This window comes from Dendrobium catenatum, unplaced genomic scaffold (assembly GCF_001605985.2).
Source record: "Dendrobium catenatum unplaced genomic scaffold, ASM160598v2 fragScaff_scaffold_456, whole genome shotgun sequence".
In the NCBI taxonomy this organism is placed as follows: Eukaryota; Viridiplantae; Streptophyta; class Magnoliopsida; order Asparagales; family Orchidaceae; genus Dendrobium; species Dendrobium catenatum.
In genome coordinates this window covers 38,202-64,947 of record NW_021318918.1, presented here as the reverse complement: position 1 = coordinate 64,947, position 26,746 = coordinate 38,202, and the positions used below count along the sequence as shown (strand labels likewise).

Sequence of the window (26,746 nt, the reverse complement as noted above, 5' to 3'; positions counted from 1 at the left end):
ACAAACACCCAAAAAAGGAGAGAAACCAAAAAACTAGCACTCAGTAACAGCTCCCCAGCCAGAAACCGATCAACCTCTTCACCTGCCAAAACAAACCTGCAAGGAAAACCACCAACAACGACAGCCATGCTAGAGTAGGAAACATTAGTAAAGTAGATAAAAAACCTAATGATAAAAACATTCAAAGAACAATAACAGAAAGAAGAATTGAAACACCTCCAATCAAACCTGCTAATAAAGAGACGCGGCATCTTAAGTAAAAATCCAATAAAGATCACAGAGCCCCAATAATACCTACTAATCAAAGTGATATGCAACAGCTTAACAATATTGAAATAAGCACACCCAGAATATCGAGAACACAAATTCCAGCCAAACAGAACAACAAAGAAAAGCTGCAGCATAGCAAAACAAAAGCTGCCCAGCACAGTCAACACACCCAACCAACACCTCCAACTGACATAAATCTGAAAAAAGAACCGATGAACAGAAACCAAATTAAACGTAGAAGGATAAAACAGATACCCAAAAAATAACAGAAACCGAAACCTCTGGAGCAGAAGATCAACACACCACCACCAGAGAACAAAAACCAAATAAAGCAACACACTGAGGCATAACATTAGGGACATTAGACTTCTCCAAACTCAAAAGCCCCTTAACAAAAGAGGGTAAGAAAAAAAAATGAAGATGTCAGTCATAATATTAACATTGCCCCCCCAATTGGCTAAAGACTGAACCACCACATTCCCGTTCACCTCAATCACAGAAAAAGACAGATTGAGCCTCTTAGTTAAGGCCACCAACTCACGCCTAATGTAAAAGAGAGAAGAGGCACAGCATTTGTCTTCCCTAAAGTCCAAAGACTGAATATTGAAATTATCAGCCACCTCCACCACAACATTAAGACAATTAAGCTTGTAGCAAAAATTCAAACCATAATAAATAGCATAAGTAATGGCAAAGCTTCTATCCTTACAATTAAAAGGACCCACAAAACAAAAAAATACTCACCTTGATGATCCCTAAGCACACCTGCACAATTATACATAAAATCTCTCATAGAACAATCCACATTCAATTTCAAAAAATCCTTGGGAGGCCGGATCCAGTAAACGCTTTTAGAAGAGTCATGCTTAGGCCTAAAGGAGTGCCAGACATCTAAAATTCTAAAAGAGCCATCATTAGAGAGGGAAGATAGCTGAACATCATTAGTAATACAGTTTAGAGGAATTTGTAAAATACGTTGGACCAACACATCAGGGATGACCCTAGAAAGTTTATCAATATCCCAAATATTGTTAATAAAAAAAATGATTCACCTTAACAGTCTCCATAGAGCAAGAATTAAGAAAGGAATCCACAAAAAAACCATCCAACCACCGGTCCTGCCAAAAATAAATACTGCCTTTGCCCAGACCCCAAACCACAAAAGGTTCCACCTGCCATTTAACAGAACAAAGCGATTTCCGAACCATTGAGTTACCATTATTAAAGACACGCAAGGTAGGATAAGTCTCACCACAATACTTAGCAACCATAAAATTAGCCCAAAGAGAATCATTGCCCCCAAATTTATGCCAAAGTTTAAAAGAAAAGGCAGTAGCCAGATCCAACAAAGTTTTACAATCCAAACCCGCTTCTTTCAAAGGGCCACAACATTTAGACCAAGAGGCCCAATGAATTTTAGCATTACTACCAGTGCCTTTTCAAAAAAACTTATTAATGATTTTATCAATCCTCTTACACACCGACATAGTAGGGAATAAAGTTTGAAAAGTATAGACAGGGATATAATAAAGAATACTTTTAATAAGAGTAAGACAACCTCCAAAACTTAAAAAATTAGTCTCCCAAGAGGAAAGTCTAGTCAGAATCACATAAACTAAATCATCAAACAAGAAGGATTTTTTTCTCCCTTTATAAAGAGGAACACCCAAATACTTAAAAGGTAAATTACCAAAGCTAAAGCCAGTCCTATTCTTAATAGCCAAAACACGAGCAGGAGAAACTTTCTTAAGAAACACTTATGCTTGTTCAAAGACAAACCGCTAATGAGTTCAAATTGATTAAAATGGTTCACAAGCTTGTTAATATTTCTCTAAGACGCATCAGAGAACACAATGAAATCATCAGCAAAACATAAATGAGAAATTTTAAAACTACCAAGAGTGCGATAATAAAGAGTAGGGCATTTAACAAAAAGATCCTCAAGACCTCTAGATAGGTAATTTGCAGCAATAATAAAAAGAGCAGGGGATAAAGGTCCCCTTGCCTAAGACCATGAGAAGACTTAAAGAAACCATGACTCTTACCGTTCACCATAATAGAGAAATAAGGGCTTTCAATGCAATTTTTAATAAGATTGATAAAATTGAGATTAAAACCAAATAAGCTTAACATGTTATTAATGAAATCCCAATTGATATTATCATAAGCTTTGGCAATGTCCAACTTAAGAATCATATTACCACCTCTAACTTTAGCATCCAAATCCTGACAAAATTCTTGAACCAAAAAAATGTTATCCATAATAGCACGACCTTTAACAAACCCCATTTGAAAAGGAGAAATAATTCTAGGCAAAAGAGAAGATAATCGATTCATCAACAATTTAGAAATGAGTTTATAAGAGAAAGAGCACAAACTAATAGGACGAAAATCATTCCAAGAGCTAACCAAATTATTTTTGGGAATCATAACAATAGTAGTAGCTGTAAAAAATTTAGGAAAAGCCCCACCATTAAAGAAATCAATAACGGCCCCAAAAATATCCTCAGAAATAATAGGCCAACACTTATGAAAGAACTTGGTAGTGAAATCATCCGGCCCCGCCACATAATCACCATTCATCTTAAACACAACCTCCTTCACCTCTTCCAAAGAGGGAAGAAACGTTATAGCATCATTCTCCTCATTCAAAATAAGATTAGGAATAATGTGAGGATTAATAATAGCATAAGGAGTAAAAACTTTATTGAGATGGTTTTTAAAATGGTCAACAGCCAGAGAAGCTATCTCATCATAATTTTCAGTAAGAGAACCATCCTACCGGCTAATCTTGGATATAATATTCTTAGCCTGCTTCTTCTTAACTAAAGAATGAAAGTATTTCGTATTGTTGTCCCCTTCTACTAAATGCTTAAAAGAAGCTTTTTGTTCACAAAAAGTTTCCTCTTGTAAATGCAAATTAAAAAGCTCATACTTAGCCTCCTGAAGCATAACAACATTCGAATTAGAAGAACAAAGAATAACCTCTTTTTCCAAAAACTTCACCCTATCATTTTCACTAAGAATGATAGAAAAAATATTCTTAAAAATATGATGATTCCACCAATTTAAGACTTGCTTAAGTCTTTTAAGTTTCAACCACATCCTATTCATACCACAAATAGTGTTATCAGGCATAAGAGGAGCTTGCCAATTAATACTAACCACTTCCAAAAATGAATCATAAAGCAACCACATATTTTGAAATCTAAAATGAGAAGGAGAATGAAAATGTTTAAAGTCAATGTTAATCAAAAGAGGAGCATGATCCGAAAGAGCCCTACTCAAATGTTCCACATGAGTAGACTCAAAAGTATTAAGCCAAACATTATTGAATAAAACTCTATCAAGTCTTTGCCATAAATGCCCACGATTCCAAGTAAAATTATTACCAGTAAAATCAATGTCAATTAAATTACAATCCATAATCATACCATTGAAATCATCCATGGACTGATTAATCAGAAGAGAACCCCCAACCCGTTCAGAAGGGTTAGCAATAGTATTAAAATCCCCTCCAACAATCCAAGGAATGTTGCAATTAATATGAAACTGAGAAATTTGATTCCATAAGATCTTTCTAGTATACCGAGAGGAAGTGGTATACACAAAGGATGCAAAGCATTGAAAAGTAGAACTCACAATATTACAATGAATAACTTGAGTAAAATCCCCGAGCACCTCAATGTGAATAAAATCTTTCCAAAAAAACTCAAATTTTATTAGCAACATTAGCAATGGCATGTTTGTAACCTAGAAAGTTAGCAATAGAAAATAACTTATCCATAGAAATAAGAGGCTCCGATAAGACAAGAACAACAATATTATGAATACGACATAAATTTTTAACTTTAACTCTAGAGGAAGGGCAACCTACCCCCCTGATATTCCAAATAATAGCGTTAAACATAACAAACAAAGATTTTTTTTTTTAGGGGAAGTATTTGAATGTGTATGTCTAGGTGATCGAATAATAACGTTCTTTGGTTTTCTACATTTTTTCCCACGACGTTTAAAAAAACTTAAATCGTTGTCATCTCTATCAAAGCACTTAGCCATCATTTGAACATCATCCGTATTATTATAATCATCACTAAGATAAAAATTATTCGAATAGAAATTATTTTCATTTATCATACCAGATTTCCCCTTGCCAAGAGATAGATTAGCATGCTCAAATACGGGCTCTTCCCTAGAGAAGGAAGCCAAAGTCTTAGGTTGCCGCTCCTGCAGCTTTTCAAAAGGAAACACCACCTCCAAATTTATAGGTTCATTATTATCCATCATAAATTCATTTTCTTGCTCCTTCAAAGAATCAGATCTAGGCATAATATATTCATTAGTAACAGTTTTAGTATTATCAACTAAATTATCCTTAGAAATAGCAGGATTAAGAATAACAGGTAATTTAGTGAAAGCATCATATTGCAAAATTCCCCCATGTTTCAATAAAGTTTTCGGTAAATGCTCCATAGATAGGACAGAAGGTTCCGGACCCCCTTTAGAAACAATCGGATTCACCTATTCAACAACAGGAATAGAAGAAAGTTCCTAGGCACAATTAGAATTGATAATAATAGCTTCATTGCACACATTTTGCTCGACAACAATATCAATTCTAGGATTCACGGAAACGATAGGGGCAGCATTCTCGTTAAGCTTAATTTTCTTCTTTTTCAAATACGGGTGAAGCTTAAAACACTCGGACATATTATGCCCATACATTCTACATTGATTAAAAAAATGGGTAAATTTTCAAAATCAATTTTCTGAAAGTAACCATTCAATTCAAAACCTAACCAAATTTCTGTAGGATGTTTTTTTGGAAATGTTAACCAACCCCCGAGTAACGAACGGATGTGAAACAGAGGTTGTAGCCTGATCCGTTTGCAAAGGCCTACCAAGAAGAGAAGCCATACCAAAAAGAACTTGTGAGTTAAAAAAATGAAGTCTTAAATTAGGGAAGGATACCCAAACAGGAGCTATCAGAGATTCTTCCCGAACATCAAAATTAGGCGTCCACTTAAGAAGACGCATTTGGCATGCCTGGATATAGCAAGACCGCCTCGCAAAAATCCTGTTGTAATCTAATTCATTACTCAGTTGAATGGCCACATGCCTCGGATCCAGCAAGCCAATGTGGAAAGATCCCGAAAGCTTCAGATTCACAAAAAACTTCCTAATAATTTTTTTTAGGGCGACAAAGAGCAAATTTACCAACCAAAGTAAGAGCAAAAGGCGCCGCAAGCAAAGAAACAACAGAGTCATCAAACATAAGAGCAGGGGAACCTTTAAACGATGTTTTAACAAATTTCAATTGAGACGCAACAGAGGATGAACCCGAAAGTACATCCTTAAACGAACGAGTGATACCATTAGGAGCCAAAGTAGGAGATGGGGTAGATGATGACGGTAGTCATCCCCCAAACAAAAAACAAGCAAAAAAAAAAAAACCCAACAAAAGAACTAAAAACCACCCAAAAAAGTAGATCGAAGGCTAAAAGAGAAGAACCACCGAAAAAAATCCACCGAAAACAGTGGATAAGCTCCCCGGAAGAAGCCACAACCAGGAACCCTAGCGCACGAAAATCGCCAAAAGACGCCCAGAGCAGAGAGACGTTGATATGATACGGAATAAGTTGATTCACTCTTTCTTTTTTACATGAGAATATCTATTAGTAATTATTTATATAGACAAAAACACATTTCCTACCTCCATAATTTAATAGATTAATTTCTAATTAATATAGTTTTTAATTATCACCTCTCATCTCTCTCAGGGCTTCAAATGAACCAAGTATTCAATAATTTGTATGTGGCTCGGTGACTACGGGGTGGTTCGTTTATGATCATTTTTTAAGTAATTAAACAATTTTAAATAATTCTTAAAATGCTCAACCAATAAATAGATATATGTTCAGCTCATAATATCAATTAAAGCTCGTGAATAAACTGGATAAGAAGCTCGATATAAAGCTCATTAAGAAGATCGATTTAAATCATTATTTTGCATATTTTCACATATTCTTTTAGTTTTATTACTATAAATGATTCATATTTCACAAAATTTTAATATCATTTTTTATGTTATACTTTTTCAATTGAATGAATTTGTTCATGAATAGGAAATTTTTTCATATTTCCTAAATTTATTTATTTAAAGTGTAAAGAATCATTTTTTGAGCTTAGTTACACATGAATTGGATCGTTAGATAGCTCTAAAACACTCGCTAGATAAATTCGTAGACGAGCTTATTAGTTTGTTAAGTCAAAAATCATGTTCTATACATTCACAAATAGACTCTAAGTAATTGTTTATTAGTATGCACCATAAGACTTATTTCTTTAAATCAATAAGCATGAAAAGAATCAAACCTTAAGCATAATTTAAACTATCGATTTATTTGCAGTGATAATCACATTATTTATGTAAATTCTCTTACTATAACTTAAACTAGAAAATTAGTAAGGAGTTACTATAAATTCTCGACCTTTACTAAATTCTAAATCTATTTTCAGTTCTTTTATTGATCCCCAAAGCATTTGAAATCTTTGCACTCTCTTTCAGAATTTAATGCACGTCTTCTTCCACGAATATAATGGAATCATTACTGAAGAATTTTTTGAGATCATTTTGTGGAAAACAAATCGGAAGTCTTCGACATCCTCTCCTCCACTCAAAATAAAAAATACTTTTTATTTTCTTTCCTAAAAAGTATATTGGGATTTCCACACAGTTTTTAAGCTGCCGACAATCATTTTTAGTTGGAATTTTAATTTTTCTTTAAGTTATTTTATCTTAAATTTAAATATAGAATAGTCTATAATATTTAATTCATAATTTCATGATTTTATAATAAATATTTTCTACTTGCATGTACATAACAACTTAAACTATAATATAAAATGCAAAAAGATTTTTCAGAAATAATAATAATAATCCAACTACAGTACAAATAAGACCTTCACCCTTGCTTCAGCATGGAGTGCTTGCACATTCACTATGTTGTTTTTCTCAAGCTACTACCACACTCATTTTCTTCTTTTTTATTTTTAATTTTTTTTTAATTTAATTGCAATGCTCTTGGCAAATGCCATCAGTTAGAGAGTTCAACACAGCTTCAGCTCGAGTGACTACTGTTGCGGGCTAGAATATACACAGTGATAGAGTAAAAATATTGTGTCTTAGCATTGTACTGATATATAGTTCACGCATAGAGAACACAAGACTTTTACATGAAAAATCTTGGAAAGGGAAAAACCACGGGGTCTTGCCTAGATGAAATGATTCCACCAGTGTTTGATAGATTACAGTAGGTTGACTCGCCCTCGAGGGCGATCAGATTACAAGTGTCAACCATATGATTGAAGTCTGGGTTAGATGAAAGTCTGGCATCACTTGGTGGTCCAGCGGAAGTCCGAAGTCACTTGAAAGTTTGGGCGTCTGTTTGTAGTTTGGCAATGGTTCAAAAGAAGCATGGCATCACGAGGTGGTCAGCGAAACTCCGGCATCAAGTGGGGGTCCAACGTAACTCCATACATCAAGTGGTGGTCCATCGGAACTCCAGCGTCAGGTGGAGGTCCGATGAAACTCCGGAGCCTCAAGTGGTGGTATGGCGGAACTCTGACATCAAGTGGTGCTCCACCGGAACTCCGAGACTCAAGTGGTGGTCTGGCGGAACTCAGGGCCTCAAGGGGTGGTCAAGCTGAACTCCGGCGTTAAGTGGTCCGGCGGAACTCTGGCATCAGGTGGTGCTCCATCGGTACTGCGGGCCTCAAGTGGTGGTTCGACGAAACTCTGGGTGTCAGGCGGTGGTCCGGTGGAACTCCGGGCCTCAAGTTGTAGTCCGACAGAACTTTGGCGCCAAGTGGTGGTCCGGCGGAATTCCGAGCGGTGGTCAAGTTGGAGTTAGGTGGCAAGAGTGATCTCCGATCCCTCTCTTTCTCTCATGCTTAGGCTTAGGGGTCTCTTTTCAAGAGAATGCGAGGTCTTTTTATATATTTATTAGAGTGGCATAACCTAAATAGAACCTATGATTTGGAGGTCGTGGAGCAATTTTTGTCAATCAACCCATTTGGGAAATTTGCTCATCTCGATGTAAGGAACATTTATCGTATTTTTGATTTCAAGGATTTTGTATTTTTTATATTTTTTTTATCAAATTTGTATTTTTGTTATAAAAAAATGAGAATAATCTTATATTGGTAAAACGTTTACCATATAACTTTTTAAATATTATAGCAATGTTATAGTAATGTGTGCAAAGTATTATAATAATAATGTGTGTGTAAAAGACAAGTAAAGACTTATAGACCCATTGATTAGAGACTGGTTTTCTTGCACATAATGGTAAGCCAACATGCTTTTCTTTAAATACTGTAATTTAGTATTATTTTATACTGATTCACATGATACACTGATTAGGAGTTATAAGGAAATGATTACTATATTGACGATCAAAGAGTGTCATCTCTATTTACTGAGCTAACAGTTTTCTAACACTGATATGATAATGAAAAATACCGTATAGCTAAAATTCTTACATTTCTTTTACACACACATTATTATCATAATAATTTAATCATATATAATGAGCTAAAAAGTTCAGTAGGTCACTAAAACCTACAACTGAATTCAAAGCATGATACAGGAGCAATATGCATGCCACGAATCAAATCATAGCAGTTGCATTCTTATGATCATTTAATCAGTATAGAAATAGTAAAATTCATATATAGTAGTAGTATAATTTATAAACGATAAAATACTATGATACAGAAGCCAAGAAATCAGTAAACAAGTACAAGTGTAAAATCTATAAAGTAATCATTATATCCGTAATACCCATCAGTATAAAAATTAGATAAAGCATCGAATCAGAACATCAATAAAGACTGCCAAAATCAAATCAATATTATAAAATTATATAGGAGTGTACACATGCTATTCAATTATTTTATATTAGTATTAAATCAATATTTGAATCACAGACTCAATGAATATATTATGTTTTTTTATAAATGTATATCTCGTTACAATCTAATTTTTTCAACAACTGCTCTGATACCATTTGTAATAGCTAAACTCTAAAACATTGAAGCACCTTTTGGTGTAATGATTGAAATTTTATTAAGAAACTCTGCAGTTAAGCAATTTTGTGCTAGGTGACCTACTCGGAAGTTACACAAACAAGAGACAAAACTGTGAGGCTCTTAAACCAAAGCGGATAATATCTACATAGTTAAGAGTTTGAGCTATTACAAATAATATAATTAAAATTTTAATGGTAATACTACAATTAATCTTAGGTGATTCCTCAATAAAATTATATGTTTAGATGCTTTATTAATAAGAAACTTTTATATTAATAGTAGTAATAGAAAAATGAATTTTCTCACATATCCTAACATTATGAAAAAAAATGTATAATATAATTATTTAGAAAAATTCAAATATATAGATGCTTTAAAATATATGAAAAAATAATAAAATATTAAGATATTTGTACATAATAACTATATTCAATATTTTATAAAATATATGATAAAATTGACATGTCTTAAACTTTTAAACCCATCTTGATGAAAATTTTATCAGGATCTTTTGTTATTTTATAATAATAATAATAATAACTCTTTTTAAAACTTTTATTAAGTATTTGTATCTTGCAATGTATGGGATAAATAAGAGAATCGAAAATATATTTCATATAATAATTTTAAACTAATACTAATAAATTTAATGTTTTTCTACTCTTTTATTCATATGAAGGTGAATTTATATCCCCAAGTTTAGTTAATATTGCTAATTTAGGTGACAATTTTTGAGCAACTTCTAAGAAAAAGAAAAGAAAAATAGAAAAAAGAAATTTCTTGCTTCTTATATTGATGCTAGAATCACAAGATCTAACACTTCTTTCAAAAAATGTTCTTAATGAATAGTTATATGGTTTGGAATATTAGAGGTGTTGGTAATCCTGAAACTCGTATGTGTATCTGCAATGTATGTAGAATTCATAATATATCCTTTTTAGCTCTTTTAAAACCCATGGTTGATTCTTCTAAAATCAACACTTGCCAAATACAATTGATGTTTGATTCTTTTTCTTTGCCAATTGTTCTAGTAAAATATGACTTTTTAGGAAAAGTGATATTAATTTATTTATTGTGAAAGTAGATTTCTTATAAATCTAGTTGAGCTTGAGATTCTCAACTCTTTGATGAGCATGAATAAGGATTCGTTGGCTGGTCTTAAAGGTTTCACTGCTATTTTCTTTCAAAACTGTTGTAATGTTATCAAGGAGGATTTGTGTAAAGCTATTACATCTTTTTAATGGTTTTTATATACCTAATTATTTCACTACTACTTTTTTTTGTTGATGCCTAAAAAGATTAACTATGAATATTGGAATAATTATAGACCTATTAGCATTTGCACTTCCTCTAATAAACTTTTATTGAAAATTTTGGCTGCAAGGTTGTCTAATTTTCTCTTTAAAATCATTTCTTTAAATCAAATGGGCTTTAATAATGGTAGAAACATTGCTAATAATATTTTGCTTACTTAGGAATTGCTTCATGATGAAATTGACAAAAAAAGTCCATGGTCATAATATAATCATCAAACTTGATATTTTCAATTAAGGCTTATGATAATATTCATTAGATTTTTTGTTTAATATTATGAAAAAATTTGGTTTAGATGTTAATTCTATTAATCTCCATAATATAATTATTGAATTGTTGGTTCTTTATTATAATTAAAAGCAAGTCGCATGGCATTTTTAAAGGTGCTCATGAAGGTGCTTATGGTATTAAGCAAGGTGATCCTTTATCCCATTGTCTTTACATTTTGATAGCTAGCTATTTATCTAGACGTTTATCCTACCTGGAAATCTAAATTTCTTTCCATGGTGGTTAGACTTATTCTTATTAAGAGAGTATTGTGTTCTATGCCCATATATCTCTTTCAAACCACTAATCCTACTTTAGATATGTGTGATAGATTGGAGAAAGCTTTGAATAATTTTTTTGGGTGTTCCACTAATAATTCTAAAAAGATACACTAGTCCAATTGGGATGCCTTTACTGGTCCTTATTTATAGGGGGGATGCTGGTTTGTATGTCCATTTATGATTTGGTTAAATGTTTCTCCTTTAAGTAATGGTAGAAATTTAAGAAAAATGATTATCTTTAGGCAAAATTTATGAATAAAAAATATTGTAAAAGCAACCATCCAACCTCTTATTCTTTTAAGTAGGGTCCATCTCTATAGTGGAAAAGATGGTGCAACATTAAATGGTCTGGTAAATAAATCAATCAATGGGGAATACATAATGGTTCCTCTTTCTTTTGATAGGATGATTGGTCTGGTGATTGTTCTATGGACTCTCACTTCAACGCTCATTTTACTTCCTCATTGAATGCTTCTTGGTTCATCATCATTGATGGTTGGTCTAAAATTCATCTTCTTGAGTTTATTTCTCGGAGCTTGGTGGACATTGTGTGAGATATTCCCATAAAAAATAACTGTAATGATCAAATTATGTATAAGTTGAGGATGGCAACTTTAGTCTTAATAAAGTGTGGCATTTAATTAGAAACAAAAAAGATGTTATCCCTACTTTTGGTAAGATTTGGAATTTTCCTACTCCTCTATGTTGTTCTATGTTAGCTTAGATAATTTTAAAAGGTTATATTCTTATTAATAGTATGTTACAAAAATAAAAAAGAAGTATGTTTATTTTCTAAATGCGATGTTGTTATCATGTTGAGACTATTAGCCATATTTTTTTATTGGGCCTGTTGTTGCAAAAGTTTGGTTTGCTTTAGAGAAAGGTTTGCAAAATTAAAAGTGGTTTTAATATCTTTCTATTTCTACTTTTTTTATATGGTGATTTCTCTTAAAGTTAAAAGGCATATTTTCAATGTCATTCCTATATTATTTTTCTGGCTGCTTTGGTTTAAAAGGAATAATAGCAAGCATAATGGTATTAAAATGTGTCATCAAAGGGTTTAAAGCTTCTTATCATTCAAAATTCAACAACTCTTTTAGACCAGTTTATTAATTTTAAAGTATTTTAGAGATAGGAAAGATTGATGTACTTTCTTTAATATTCATTATGATAATCCTAATGTGGTTTCTCCTCCATTGATTATCAAGTAGTCTAAGCCTCCTATTAATGAACTTAAACTTAACATTCATGGAGCTGGTAATGGTTGTTGTGATTTGATTCAGGATCACAATGGTAAGATGGTGAGTGGTTTTACTACCAATTTCATTAACTGTGATGATGTAGGTGTGGAGTTGTGTGCTTTGTTTAAAAGTTTAAGTATGCGCTATGACTACAACATTCAGAAAATTTGGATTGAAAAGAAATCTAAAAGATTACTTTCTTTGTTTAATGCCAAAAGTTCCTTAACACTAAAAACTTTTTATATTTTTCTGAAGATGATGGACTTACTAAGTAATCTCTGTTTTAGAATCTCTCATATAAAAGGATTTTTAATGCATGTGCATTGTGTTTGGCTAATGAAGGTTATGTCAAAAACTATTTTGTGCCTTTCAGCATGTACTATTATTAAAGGCAATATTATATGAGATTCTTCATGTTTTCCGTACATTAGCATTCTGCTGGAATGGTGTCTTTTGACCTTCTTTTTTTATTTTTTATTATCCTAATTAGATAGTAATCTTCGACTCGTTAGCTTAGTGAGCAGTGGATCTCTCTAAGGTCATATAACTTTAACCACTCACCTCTGCAATAACCCCCAAACCATTCAATTTATAGATTTGAGGGGAAACAATGAAAGAAAAAAACTTCCTAATCAATATTTCCAAATCAAATCACATCATTAAAAAATAATCAGTTTCCTAATTAATTGCATTAAAAAAATCATTAAAACATTACAAATAAAGTTTTATTATGATTTTGAAATAAATCTAAAACAATAATAATAAGATTTGGAAATAATCCAAATCCTTTGGAAACCGTAAGGAGATCGTTATGAATGAATACCATGCAGCGCTTTGAGCATCAGCCTCCTGCTACTATCGAGCGTTCGATTCTGTAAGCTTGGAGAGGATTTCTTGTAACAGATCATCAAAATCTGTAGCCATGTAATTATCTGGAGCCTTGCTTTTGCAGTTCGGCAGTACAGCAATAGCATTTATATATATGAGATTACACTGAAATCAAATATTGAAATTTCCTACAGGCCACGGTGACGTTTGATAGAGCCTAAAATCTTTGAAGTTATTTTGATCATGAGCGGAACAGTGATTGATTATTCATATATTTTATGATATTAGCTAGAATCATATAAAAATAAGCAAATACTCTATTTTAATTATTATTATTATTATTATTATTTAAATAATATTCGCAAAAGGGCATACACATTAATATAAAAATGAATTACAAGCCCTTAATAGAATAAAAGCTCACTAAAATACATTATTTGAAATAAAACCTGAGAGCGATTGTTCTGACCTATTACAATAAACAAACAAATTTAAAAAAGAAAGCAGTGAAATCCAAACAACCTACACATTAATATAAAAATATATTACAAGTCCTTAATAGAACAAAAGCTCACTAAAAATACATTCTTTGAAATAAAACCTGAGAGCGATTGTTCTGACCTATTACATTAATAAACAAACAAATTTAAAAAAGAAAGCAGTGAAATCCATTGACGAAGAGCATTTGGAAACAACCTAGTCTAATGAAGGGAGAAGTCCAAGAACGAGCAACCTGCAACGAAAACTTCAAAAGACGGATAAGATAAACAAGAGGTTAAACAAACAAAAACCACAAACCAAACGGCCAGGAGCAGAATGCAAACCGATCCAGCATGTCAAAAAGCCAACCCCTAACCATAGATCTAGCAAGCCAAAAGGCCAAACTCCCCCAACTAACCTACAGAAACCAAAAAATCACACAAAGCAATAGGCAAAACTCCGACAAGATCACTCCCAACAGTCAAAAACCGAGACAACACACCCAAGAAAAATAAGCACCTGACAGGTTGAAAAATTATTTCTTTTTGGATTTTCTCCTTCTATGCTTGTCAACATTTTTACAACCTTAATCTGCAGTGATTATTGCCTTAAATATAGTGATTTTGCTGAAAGCCGACATGAGGAAAGATTTGGATCTTCGCAGTCTGAAGGAATGGATTTCTGCTCCAAGCATAGTTGCTTTCCAATGGATGAAATAATGACTGTGTTTCACTCAAATGCTAGCAAACAACTTGCTTAAGAGTCTCCCAATTCACTAGACTCTTTGGGCGGTATAGTGAAAATCTAGCCTTTATATTTAGATGTAAGAACTCTCGTGCTTAGATTTAGGGTTCCTTAGGGGCAGCTTTCTCATATATTTTACTTTCACAATTCTATTTGATTATAACTTTTTCGATACTTTCAAAACTTGTTGCGGCCAAAAAATAACTTTTTTATAATCAGATAGCTAAAAGAAAGTTCCTATCCTACTTTTCTCATAATAGCTTCACAAATGCCCCCAACCTGGAGAAATTATTCTGCACGGAGACCGGACGCAAAATGTCATTCGAATACTAGCCAGAATGTGCCATGTTAGTGGTATGGAGCCGTGCATGGTACTTTTGTTACTGAGCAGTAGAGAGCTGCGGTACCGAGCATAAGAGTGACATGACGCATTTTGGTTAGTCTCGAGGCGACGTTCTGCATCCGCACAGAATAATTAATCCCCAACCTGATCCTTAAACATTCATTTATTTGCATTGTTCACGTTAAATGTAATGTTTTATTTTTTTGGCTACAAAGGGAATCTAATTACTAGTTTTTATTTGAACTCGGAGTTAGACTTGTTGAAATATGAACTGGATAACAACATTTGCTATTCAGATGTATGCTTTTGTGCTGTTCTACACGAGTTTGGTTGTAGTCCTATTGGCCGATGAATCACAATCAGCTAACCAATTTCGCTAATTCAATCCTTTTTTTCCTTTCCCAATTGAGCTAACAACACATCATTTGAAACAATGGAGATGGGGACGTTAATGAGAGGCACGTCATCATTCACATCATAACCCAGGGAAGGGAGATTAGGATCAATATCATTAATTAAATTATCATTCAGGTTCACCATATTAACTTCACAAAGCCCCATGTTTGTATGAGATTCTCGTTAGTGAGAGGCACGTCATCATTCACATCATAACCCAGGGAAGGGAGATTAGGATCAATATCATTAATTAAATTATCATTCAGGTTCATCATATTAACTTCACAAAGCCCCATGTTTGTATGAGATTCCACACCAAGTTGATCAACAATAGGAGTTTGAAGCAAGGGTGCACAAACATCTTCAATAGTAATAGGAACCACCTGCCACCCCAAAACAAAATCAACAGTGGTTCAATCTCACCATTAATACAAGTCATAGGGTCATTAGCACAGTTCTGGAGAAAACCATCCAAATTTAAAGGCACATCCTTAGCATTGAAGCAGTTACCCCCATCCTCCTTGTTTAAACCATAAGGAAAAACATCAGTGTTAACCACAAGTACCACATTAGAAGTATTAATGCTAACAGCAAGAGGGTCAGAAACCAAATCAATACCATTAATAGGTATAATCACATTATTCCCCTCCTTAGTAACCGATAAGAGAGGAAGTTCAGAACCAGCCACATCACCCATATTATTAGAGAGTTTATCAGCCATTGTGTAAGGAGGATTACTGGTTAAAAGAGGGTTCAATTTTTGACAATCTATTCTCAAATGCCCCAATGAATTACAATGATCACAGAAAGAAGAAAAACTCTCTATTTCCACATGTTAAATGTAACCAAATTTATCAGAACCAAGCTTGACGCGGTTGGGAAGATGTTTGGTGACATCAAGCTCAACCAGCACACGAGCAACAGAGGGTCTCGACCCAACGGAGGTTGCATTGTCGGTCATCAGTTGCTTACCGAATAAAGAACCCAAATCATGAAGAATTCGAGGAGAAAACAAATGAGGACGAAGATTGTTGAAGGAAATTCAGATCAGATAAACATGGGATTCAATGTCGATATCGAAAAATGGCGACCATTTGGTGAGTTTCATGTAACAGTTGTTCATGAGTGCTCTATTTTAATTATACTTTATGGTGCTAATTTTATTTAGGTTAAATGGATTGAGATCATTTCATCGCAAAACTCATATAAAATTGCTTAGTATATCTAATTAATTATGGCATTATTATATCCATCTCATCCAATCTTATTAATGTTATACATTTATTAAGTCCTGCAGTTGATTATAATTTTTTTATTCAAATAATTAGATCCTGTGAGATATGAGAATTTATCTTGATATTTATTTTTTTGAAAAAAAAATAGAAGCAGAATCCAATTTCATTGACTATAAAACATAGTTATATTAGAACCAAAATTAAAAATTAAAACTCAAAAACGAGTGAAGACAAGGCTACAATGTGCTGTAACAAAAAAATAGCAGTACTCAAAGAAAAGAGCACAATATAAATTTAAATTCTATTAAAAGATAGGACTCACAATGTTAAAAAAATATATCCAGATATCTTGTTGCAATCATAAGTGCATCCCTTAGTGGCTAGGAAGATCATCCAATGAGGTGCAAAGTTGGTGTAGGGGGTTTTCATTCATCATATTTGTTGCGGGTTAGAATATTCATAGCGATAAAGTATTAAATTTTATGTCTTAGCATTGCACAAGTATCTAGCTTACAAACATAGAAAGAATAAAAATAACAAAATTTTTACGTGAAAAACCTTGAAGAGAAAAATCATGGGACCACACCCAGTTGAAATGATTCAACTATTATTTGAAATAGATTACAAATGATTGGTTCATCCTTGAGACTGAGGATGATAAGATTAAAATAGTCAACTTGTCAGGTTGAAATCTTGCGACAAACAGGGTTCGAACTGAAGTCTAATGGCGTTCGATGCTCGGGCAAAAATCGGATGTTAGTTTGTTGCCGGGCAGAAGTCCGGTAATATATGATGGTTGGGTGATGGTCAGCGTCCGGGTGGTTGTTGAGGAGGAAGAATTTGGTGGAAAAAGAATTATTATTTATCTCTCTTTATTGCATGGGTTCCGCTCAGTGAAGAATGAAGGGTCTATTTATAATTTTTTTAGGAGTGGCATGACTAGTAAATAGGGAAAAGAGGAAGGACATGTTGAAGGTGCTTTGTATGGATGGCCGATATCGACTTCATTGATCATGGACCATTTATTGAGTATTTAAGTTCTTAATGACATCAGAATTTAGTGATATTAGGCTCATTGGATTCGTCTTGTCGAGCCACTTGATTCGACTATAAGCAAGTCAAGTTTGGAAATTGTTTGGTCATCCAATTTATAGTTTGAACTTTCTAAATGCGCTTCTAGTCTTTGATTTGGAACTATTTGGGCTCAAGATGGATCGAATTTGGTGTCGTTGGGTTCATCTTTTCAAGATGCTCAGATCAAATATAAGTTTGTTGAAATTAGAGTTCAGATGATCCCAAATTTAATTTTGGAAGTTTCCAACTTAATTTTTCCTTGAGATTCGTGTATGATCATGATTAATGTTTTATGATATTTCAATGCTATAAAATTAGCGTTAGAAAAATCGTAGCGTTCCAGATCATTAAGGCATTGTTCAAAGAAGGTTAGAGGTGATACAACCACACCATACATTAACATGGCAACCAGCTTACTAGATGTCTATAAGGAGTGGGATTATGAAATTTGCCATTGGATTTTGCTTCTATTGAAGGTTTAAGAGAGCCTGGCATGACAGAAGCTTTGTAAAATGCATTTGAGCCGAAACCAAGGTATTACGAGCATATTTGTGTTGGTTTAAGAAGACTTGGGATACCACAAAAAAATTTGATAAGCTTCCCAAAATCTTCATGTTGAATTGAGGAGGTGGAATTGACTAGTGCACCGCACCATTCATCCCCATATGCCAAGAGACTCCGTAGTCAAGAAAAAGATCCCTCATACTGCACTTGTTTCATATAAATGTTGGTTTAATATTGTTAGGGAGATTCTTAGATTGAGAATTAAAAAAGGTGAGGTCAAGGGAAGTTGATTTCGCTAAGTAAGAGATATCAATGGGAAGCATCTCAATAAATATGATGAAGGAAAGATTGAGGTTTGAAAGATTTGAAAGTTTCTCCCAACTAAAATGTGGAATGGATACTATGTTATAGAAAAAATTGAGGGTGCACAAAGATGTGAGATTGAAGAGGTTATGAGATCTTGTGCTAGTGATGGACCGATCGCTTTGGTTTAGGCCTATAACCTATCTTGATTATTCGCATGTCTCACATTCCCAGATGCAATTGTATGTTCTTGTCGGCCATGTATCGAGTTCACCAAAGGTAAATCCTTGGTTGAGCTGGAGGAGTGTACCCAGTGACATTGTCTAAGGATGTTGTAGTTAACAAAGAAAACTCAAGAAAAAGAGACAATGTGAGAAGTAACATGTGGAGAAAGATGAGGCAGTTGATATGAAATGGCTCCATGCAGAAGACTGAGTAGATGTTTGAATTTAGAGGAGATGGCCAACATGACACATTGGTCTTTTTTTTTTTTGATAAAAATCCACAAAGGGGCCTACACATTTCATAATTAAAGAGTTACAAGTCCTCTGAGGAGCATAAGCTTTCTCAGCAGCAGTTCCCTCCTCTAGCCACGCTCAGCAACACAAGCATCCATAAATGTAAATGAACTTAAGAGGCTCAAAAGAAAACAAGAAACCAAAACTAAACAAAATAAAAAGGAACATAACAAAAAAGCAACATAGCATCAACACCCAAAACAAAATAGAAACAACAAACCCCAAAGGAGAAGACAACAACATAAAAAGTCAAGACACAGGAATTGAGAAATAAGCCAACCAACAAAAATAAGGACCAGCACACCATCTGACCCCCAACCCAAACACCCTAGCCATTGCTAAACCCAAATAACACAGCAAAAACCAAACTCCAACTTGACACCAACCAAACCCCATAGCCCTACCTCCAACCCAAAACATCCCCAACCGATCAAGCAAAACCCAACAGACACAACCAAGGACAAACAAACACACAAAGCCCCACAACTACACCAAGCAAAACATACAAACCAAGTAAGAAGGTGCCAACAACAGACAATAGGAACATAAATAAAAAGAATTACTTCCTTTTAGATTTATATCTATGATGTTTTCCACCACCATGATAAAAAGCATTCTCAACGATGCGACTCATATTCAAATTATACATTGCATAATACTTATCCTCTGGCCCATCCAAGGCTTCCCCATCACCCCCACAAGGCGAGGAAAAATTCTCATCTAGCCAATCAGATTGATCAACATAAGTATCCTTCATTTTTAATGCCAATTGAGCTTTCAACGCCTCATTAGAAATAAGAGAAATCAAACCATCAATAAATGAAACATTCCCCTTCTAAACCATAATATTAGGCGACAAAGCAGGTTCGAAAGAAGCTAATGATGGTTCGTTAGAATAACAAGCAATCCGCTAGAGGAATCATTCAACGCCACTGTGTTAACATCACAAAACCCCATGTTCACTATATCCACTTTACCATGAGACAAATATGGAACAATATTCTTTGGATCCTTCTTATCAATAGTAGGTGAAGCAACACGTTGATAATCACAACCATGCAATTGAGGCAATTTTTTAACAACCTCAATATTACTACGCTCATAATCCTCTCTAATGAAATAATCCAAATCCATAAAGCATATTGACTACTAGAGATATTGACAACATGATCAAGTAAATCTATTCAAAATATATTAGGATTAATAATTTTCATATTCTCCAAAATAGGAAAAAAAAAGGAAGAATCACAAGGACATTAGAAACCAATGGGACGGGCTGAGACGAATGCCCCCAATCACCAGCAAAAAGGGACGAGGCAACAACCCATTTTTGAAATGCCCCACAACACCAACATCCACATTATCGTGCAATGCTAAATCACTATCTTGTGCTTTATTTTTCATACCATTAGAGAGCTTTTCACACACATTAATAGAAAGAGAGTTAACAGTGCGAGAATTATCAAGATGGGGGTGTAAAATGTGACATTCCAATTTTGAATGCCCCAAAGATTTTCAATGAGTATAAGAAGAAGAAAAATCCTTTATAATCACATATTGAATGTAACCCAAGTTTTCGGGAATAACCCACACTCTATCAAGAAAAATTTTGGTGACATATAACTCAACTAGAACACGAGGGACAGAGGGCCAAGAGCTAGAAGAAGTAGCATTATCATTTTTTATAGGCCAACCAAACAAGGAACCAAGACCATGAACGATTCAGGGAGAGAAGAGGTGAGGCCTAATTTTAGGAAACGAAACCCAAATCAGAATAATGGGAGACTCAACTTCAATATCAAAAATTGGAGTTCATTTAAATAATTTCTTAAAATAATTGTTCACAAAGTAAAAATGATGAGCAAACATTCTACAATAATCCAGGTTATTAATAAGCTTAATCAACACATGCTTCGGGTTAAAGATAGTAACCGAGAAATCACCAATAAGCTTGATCTTAAAGAAAAATTTCTTGATTGCATCAAGAGAGGGTCTACGACCTTAGAATTTGTCAACCAAATTGAACTCAAAGGGTGCAGCAAACGCAAGAATTTCATCTTCCAAATTTCAAGGTGACAGTAACCCACGGTGAGAGGTGATTTTGAGGTAGGAAAATTTGATGATGGAGAAACACCAGATAGAAAATATATAATAGAACGAGTAGAGGTCTTTCTATTCAATAAACCAGGATCATTCAAATTGTTAACTGCCATTTAATGAAAAAGTCAGTCGAATGAGGAAAAACCGAGCAAAAATAAAACCAAAACACCACAGAAAACCATTGTGGGGAAGAAAAGGGGACTTACCTGAAGCCTAATCAATCACCGAAGGAGGGTGTCGTGGAGGAGAGAGGCTAGTGCAGAAAAACCCTAACAAAGCAATACACCACAGTGGTCTAATAAAAGAAGAGACTTTTAGGGTTTATTTGAGTCATCTCTTCGGTCAATTGAAAGATGTTGGCTTCATTTAGTATAGCTTTCTTACTATTTCTAAATAAATATTTTAGTATAAAATTTTCTTGTTCAATAATTTTTTGTATTAGGAAGCACTTTTAAAAACAGTATGAAAGTTATCCCAAATGAAACCTTATATGTGGTTCTCATTGTGGTTGAACTCTTTTATGCCATCCAAAGTTACCTTTTATGAGAGAAAAAAAAAACTATTTTTATTTTGAATATGCTCATATAAAACAACTTTTATACCATTCACTATTGCATAAATAGTAAGTCATGTTTCAAATTAACTAACCCAATGTTTACATTGCGTAATGTATTTATCAATTATATATCAACACTTATTAAAAAAGTGTCAACGATAGGTACATGTTAGCAGCATTACCTTAAATTTTTTTGCGGCATTTATTATTCTACATCACTTTTTGTTAGTAGCAATGTGCTTTTAAAAAATACATAAAATATCACACAATAAAAAATTAATTGGTGAAATCTATGTTTTTCATGTTAACGCTGTCGAACATTCTATTCTATAACATATAAATATTTAGTAGAAAGTTCTCAAACTTCTTTAAACTAAGTTTGTATAAAGTGAAATCAAATAAAACACCCAAAATACCAACAAAAGTGTCCCAAACTGAATTGAAGTAGGGCAACAATAACCTACACTGAGCCAAAAAATTTATCCAACTAGTTTGCCGGATGAAGTTGATTTTACAACTTTCGAATCCTACTTTCTCTCACTAGGAATTTGTCCCTCTATCTTTGCAACTATCAACCTACAAAATGGAATGAAGAGAAATGCAATTTTTGAAATAAAACTTAATATTTATGTACAACATTACAAAACCACCATCCCTAGCATTATAGTGCTCCAAAAGAGAAGTTTCGAAACATAAAAAAAAGTCGTATTCCCAACACTACAACGCTCCCAAAAGAAAATTTTAGAGCCAAATAGAGACTTTAGCTTTGTAGCACCAACCCTTTACACTGTTGTGCTCTCAAGCACTAACTAACTTACAAAGAAAGTAGTATAATAGTGTCACAGTGCTCCAAAAGGAAATATTTTTCTCTTAACATATATTTTTTCTAACTCAAATCACAATCCCTTTTTACCTAAATTAAATTAAAAAATAATTTTAAAGTTAATATAAATTTATGGGGCGCTAAAATAGACCATTAATTTGCTGATGAAAAGCCCGATCATTACTTTATATGTGAAAAGCTATATTGAAATTTAATTTGGTTGCACACTTAGGCTTCGTTTGGGACGGCTTTCTTACTGCTTCTTTAAGCCGTTTTCTAGTACAAAAATTAAAATTTCTGTACTAGAAAGCGGCTTTAAGAACCAATAAGAAAGCCATCCCAAACGAAGCCTTAATGAACTTCTTCGCGGCTGCAATATTAATAAATATAGAAATAATTTTAAGGGATCAAAAATATTTTCTTTGATGTCAAAATTTAAATAAAATACACTAAAAACAGAAAATATAATTAAACTCAAAAGTTGTCCAAACAATCTTTTAATATATTATTGTAGCCGTAAGAAAATTATTAATTAAAAAGTAATAATTAAATAAAAATGTGAAAACTCCTATAAGTTGCAGGTTGTGGCATGCTTGCAGCCATCACTTACTGATTCATCTCCTTACCTTTCCCACGATGATTCCCACTTTCCAAACTCTTCTCTCTCTGTTCACTTTCATCATCTTCGTCTCTGGATGTCTCCCCAGTGAGAGATCAACACTTCTCCAACTAAAGAAAGGTTTCTCTTTCCCTACGCTGGAATCTTGGCAGCCAGACACGAACTGCTGTCAATGGAGCGGCATCCTTTGTGATGGTGGTTCGGGTAGTGTCGTTCATCTCGACCTCAACTCTCAAAATTTATCGGGTAGTATTTATCCAAGCCTCTTCAATCTCTCCTCTTTACGTGTTCTCAATCTTGCCTTCAACCTGTTTTATGGGAATCCAATTCCAAGTTTTGGATGGGAAAAACTTGGGAATCTCACACATCTGAATCTTTCAAACTCGGGATTCCAAGGGCAAGTCCCTATTGGCATATCTCGTCTCAACAATTTGGATTCTTTGGATCTGTCTTCGTATAGAGATTCATTGCTCGAGCTTAGAGACCCTGATCTCGGAGCGCTTCTCCAAGGGCTTAGTAATCTGAAGGTGCTCTATCTTGATGGTGTGAACATCTCTGCAAGTGGAGAGGAATGGTGTGGAGCTTTGGCTAAATCGACTCCCGAACTTCAAGAGCTGAGCTTGGAAGCCTGTTTACTCACTGGCGGCATTGGAATTTCCTTATCCAAGCTTCGGTCTTTGTCCGTTATTGACCTTGAAGGGAACAGTTTGAACACCATTGTGCCTGATTTCTTCGTTAATTTTACTTCGTTATCTGTGCTTCGGCTAGGTTACTGCGGGCTTGAAGGTTTTTTCCACAAAGACATATTTCAGCTGAAGAATTTGACAATTATTGATGTCTCCATTAATCCAATGCTTTCTGGATCCCTCCCAGATTTCACCATGGACAGCACTCTAGAAAGTTTGGTGCTTTCTCACTCAAATTTTTCTGGGGTTTTACCTGAAACCATTGGCAATCTCAAGTTTTTGAAAATACTAGATCTTTCAAACTGTCATTTCTACGGGAAAATACCATCTTCAATTTGGAACTTAACTCAGCTGATGATTTTGTACCTCTCCTCCAATAATTTCACAGGTCTGATTCCTCCTTTTCAGTCATCTTCATCTGTTGTTGAGATAATGCTCACAGAGAATCAAAAATCATGTTCAATACCTACTTGTTATGGAGGGAGAGGTCTTCAAAATCTTATCATACTTAATCTATCAAATAACTCACTTTCTGGACCAATTCCCAAAACTCTATTTAATCTACCTCAATTGCAGAAATTGTTGCTTTTCCAAAACAAGCTCTCTGGCAAACTTCCTGAGTTTTCTAATGCCTCTTTACTGAAAGATATTGAACTCAACAATAATAAGCTCCAAGGAAAGATCCCAATGTCACTTTTTTGGCTGTCCGAACTAACGTTTCTCTCACTTGCTAATAATAACTTCAAAGGATTTTTCCAGCTGAACTCCATCCCATTTCTGAAGAACTTGTCATATCTTGATTTATCTGATAGTGGATTGTCTTGTCTTGAAGAAGATGACGACTCTTCCTTTTCTTCATTTCCCAAGATAGCTACTTTGAAATTGGGAGGATGCAATCTAACCAAGATACCACTTTTCTTGGTGTTCCAAGATCAGATTAACGCACTGGATCTCTCACACAACAGTATTACTGGTAATATACCTATTTGGATTTGGAGTGTTGGAAATGGAAACCTCAACTACTTGAACCTCTCTTGCAACTTATTCACTTTTGTTGAAGAGACTTCTTTTAATTTTTCCCCTTCTTTTTCAATGGTGCTTGATCTCCACTCAAACAAACTGCAAGGACCAATCCCTCTTCCCTCACCTAATACCATTGTTCTTGATTACTCAGATAACAAATTATCATCTTACATCCCTAACAACCTTTCCTTCTACTTGAAATTCGCTGTGTTTCTATCCCTTGCAAGAAACAATCTCAGTGGAGAAATCCCCAATTCACTCTGCAATGCAACCTCTCTCTCTGTTCTTGACTTATCCAACAATGCTTTAACAGGTTCTATTCCACCATGCCTTATGGGAAATGGAATGGACCTACATGTTCTGAATCTTGGAAGCAATCAGCTTCAAGGATCCATCCCTCCAGAAATTAGAGAAAAATGTAATTTTCAAACAATAAATTTCAACAGCAACTACTTGGAGGGCCAACTTCCTCATTCTCTTGTCAATTGTCATGCACTTGAAGTTTTAGACTTGGGGAACAATGAGTTGGTAGACACGTTTCCTAATTGGTTGGGAAATATTTCCTCACTTCTTATTTTGATTTTGTGTTCCAACAAATTATATGGTCCATTCAGCCTTCCATCAAACAACCAAGGAAAAATACTCTTCTTTCAAGAGCTACAGATCTTAGATATCTCTTCTAATAATTTCAATGGTAGTTTGTGCATAGAATGTTTTAGCAACTTTAAAGCTATGATGAGAATTAACAAAGATTCGGGGCAATCAGCTATTGGCTTTAACTATTTTAAGTTCAGCACAAAAATCTATCAAGATTCGATAACTATCACGATCAAAGGACTCTCAATGAATTTGCGAAAGATTCTGAGTATCTACAAATCCATCGATTTCTCAAATAATAATTTTGATGGAGAGATCCCTACAGTGATTGGAAACCTTGTTTCTCTATACCTGCTAAACATGTCAGGAAATGCTTTAACAGGTCCAATTCCTCATCAGCTCGGCAATTTGACACAACTCGAGTCATTATTCTTTAGAAAAATTCAAATATAATTATGACATATGTTATTAAATATATGATAAAATAAAGGCTATAATAGTATAATACCGACGGTAAGACATCCAGTTAAACCTCCGGTAATACCAGCGGTTATTTGACCGTCGGTAATCGTTTATTTTTCTGTACTATATTAAGATGTTGGTTGAAAAGCCTATATGAAAACTAACATCTGAAAACCAACTAACACAATATTAATACTGATTGATGAAGTCCTCATATATATCCGTTTATTCATATGTTTCTCTCTCTAATTTTATATCTAATTTTCAAGTTGTAGCATCTCTTTTTCAATCTTTATGGAATTATTGTCGAAGTCTCTGTTATCACCACTTCTATTTTCACTATGGTGTCCAATATCATGACTTCAATCTCCATTATGGTGTCTAAATTTAAAATAAAAAATAAAAATTTTCAAAGTCTCCAACTAGTCTTCTACCATACATCACAAAAAAAAAAAAAAAAAAGTTTTTTTAAAGTCTCCAACAATATTATTGTCGAAGTCTCGGTTATCACCACTTCTATTTTCATTATAGTGTCCATTATCAAGACTTCAATCTCCATTATGGTGTCTAAATTTAAAAATAAAAAATAAAAATTTTCAAAGTCTCCAACTAGTCTTCTACCATACATCACAAAAAAAATAAAAAAATAAAAGTTTTTTCAAAGTCTCCAACTAGTCTTCCACCATCCATCACCCAAAAAAAAAAAAATTCAAAGTCTCCTAGTCTTCCATCAGACAAGAAAATAGTTCAAGCAGTCTTCTACCATTTATCACAGAAAAAAATTCTTTGAAGTCTCCTCGTCTTATCACAAAAAGTAGTCTTTAGATATCTTGGATCTATTTTTCAGAGTGATGGTGAAATAGATGGGGATATTATTAGCAGAATTCAAGTTGGATGGTTGAAGTGGAGGGATGCATCGGGCTTGTTGTGTGATAGAAAGTCCCAATCAAACTTAAGGGAAAATTCTATAAGATGGTGGTGAGACCTGC

At 33.9% G+C, this 26,746-nt stretch overlaps 1 protein-coding gene across 1 annotated transcript; it reads left to right on the top strand.

Annotated features, from left to right (window-relative positions):
- The first annotated feature begins 22,944 nt into the window (after nt 1-22,944).
- On the top strand, nt 22,945-25,748 carry LOC110095651 (receptor-like protein 6). The gene has a single exon (XM_020821272.2). The coding sequence runs from the start codon at nt 23,007-23,009 to the stop codon at nt 25,746-25,748; it is 2,742 nt and encodes a 913-aa protein (XP_020676931.2). The 5' UTR covers nt 22,945-23,006.
- The last annotated feature ends 998 nt before the right edge of the window (nt 25,749-26,746 follow it).

Bases quoted from the DNA above. Each gene is read 5' to 3' on its own strand.
- LOC110095651 (XM_020821272.2), top strand. From the start codon at position 23,007: ATGATTCCCACTTTCCAAACTCTTCTCTCTCTGTTCACTTTCATCATC.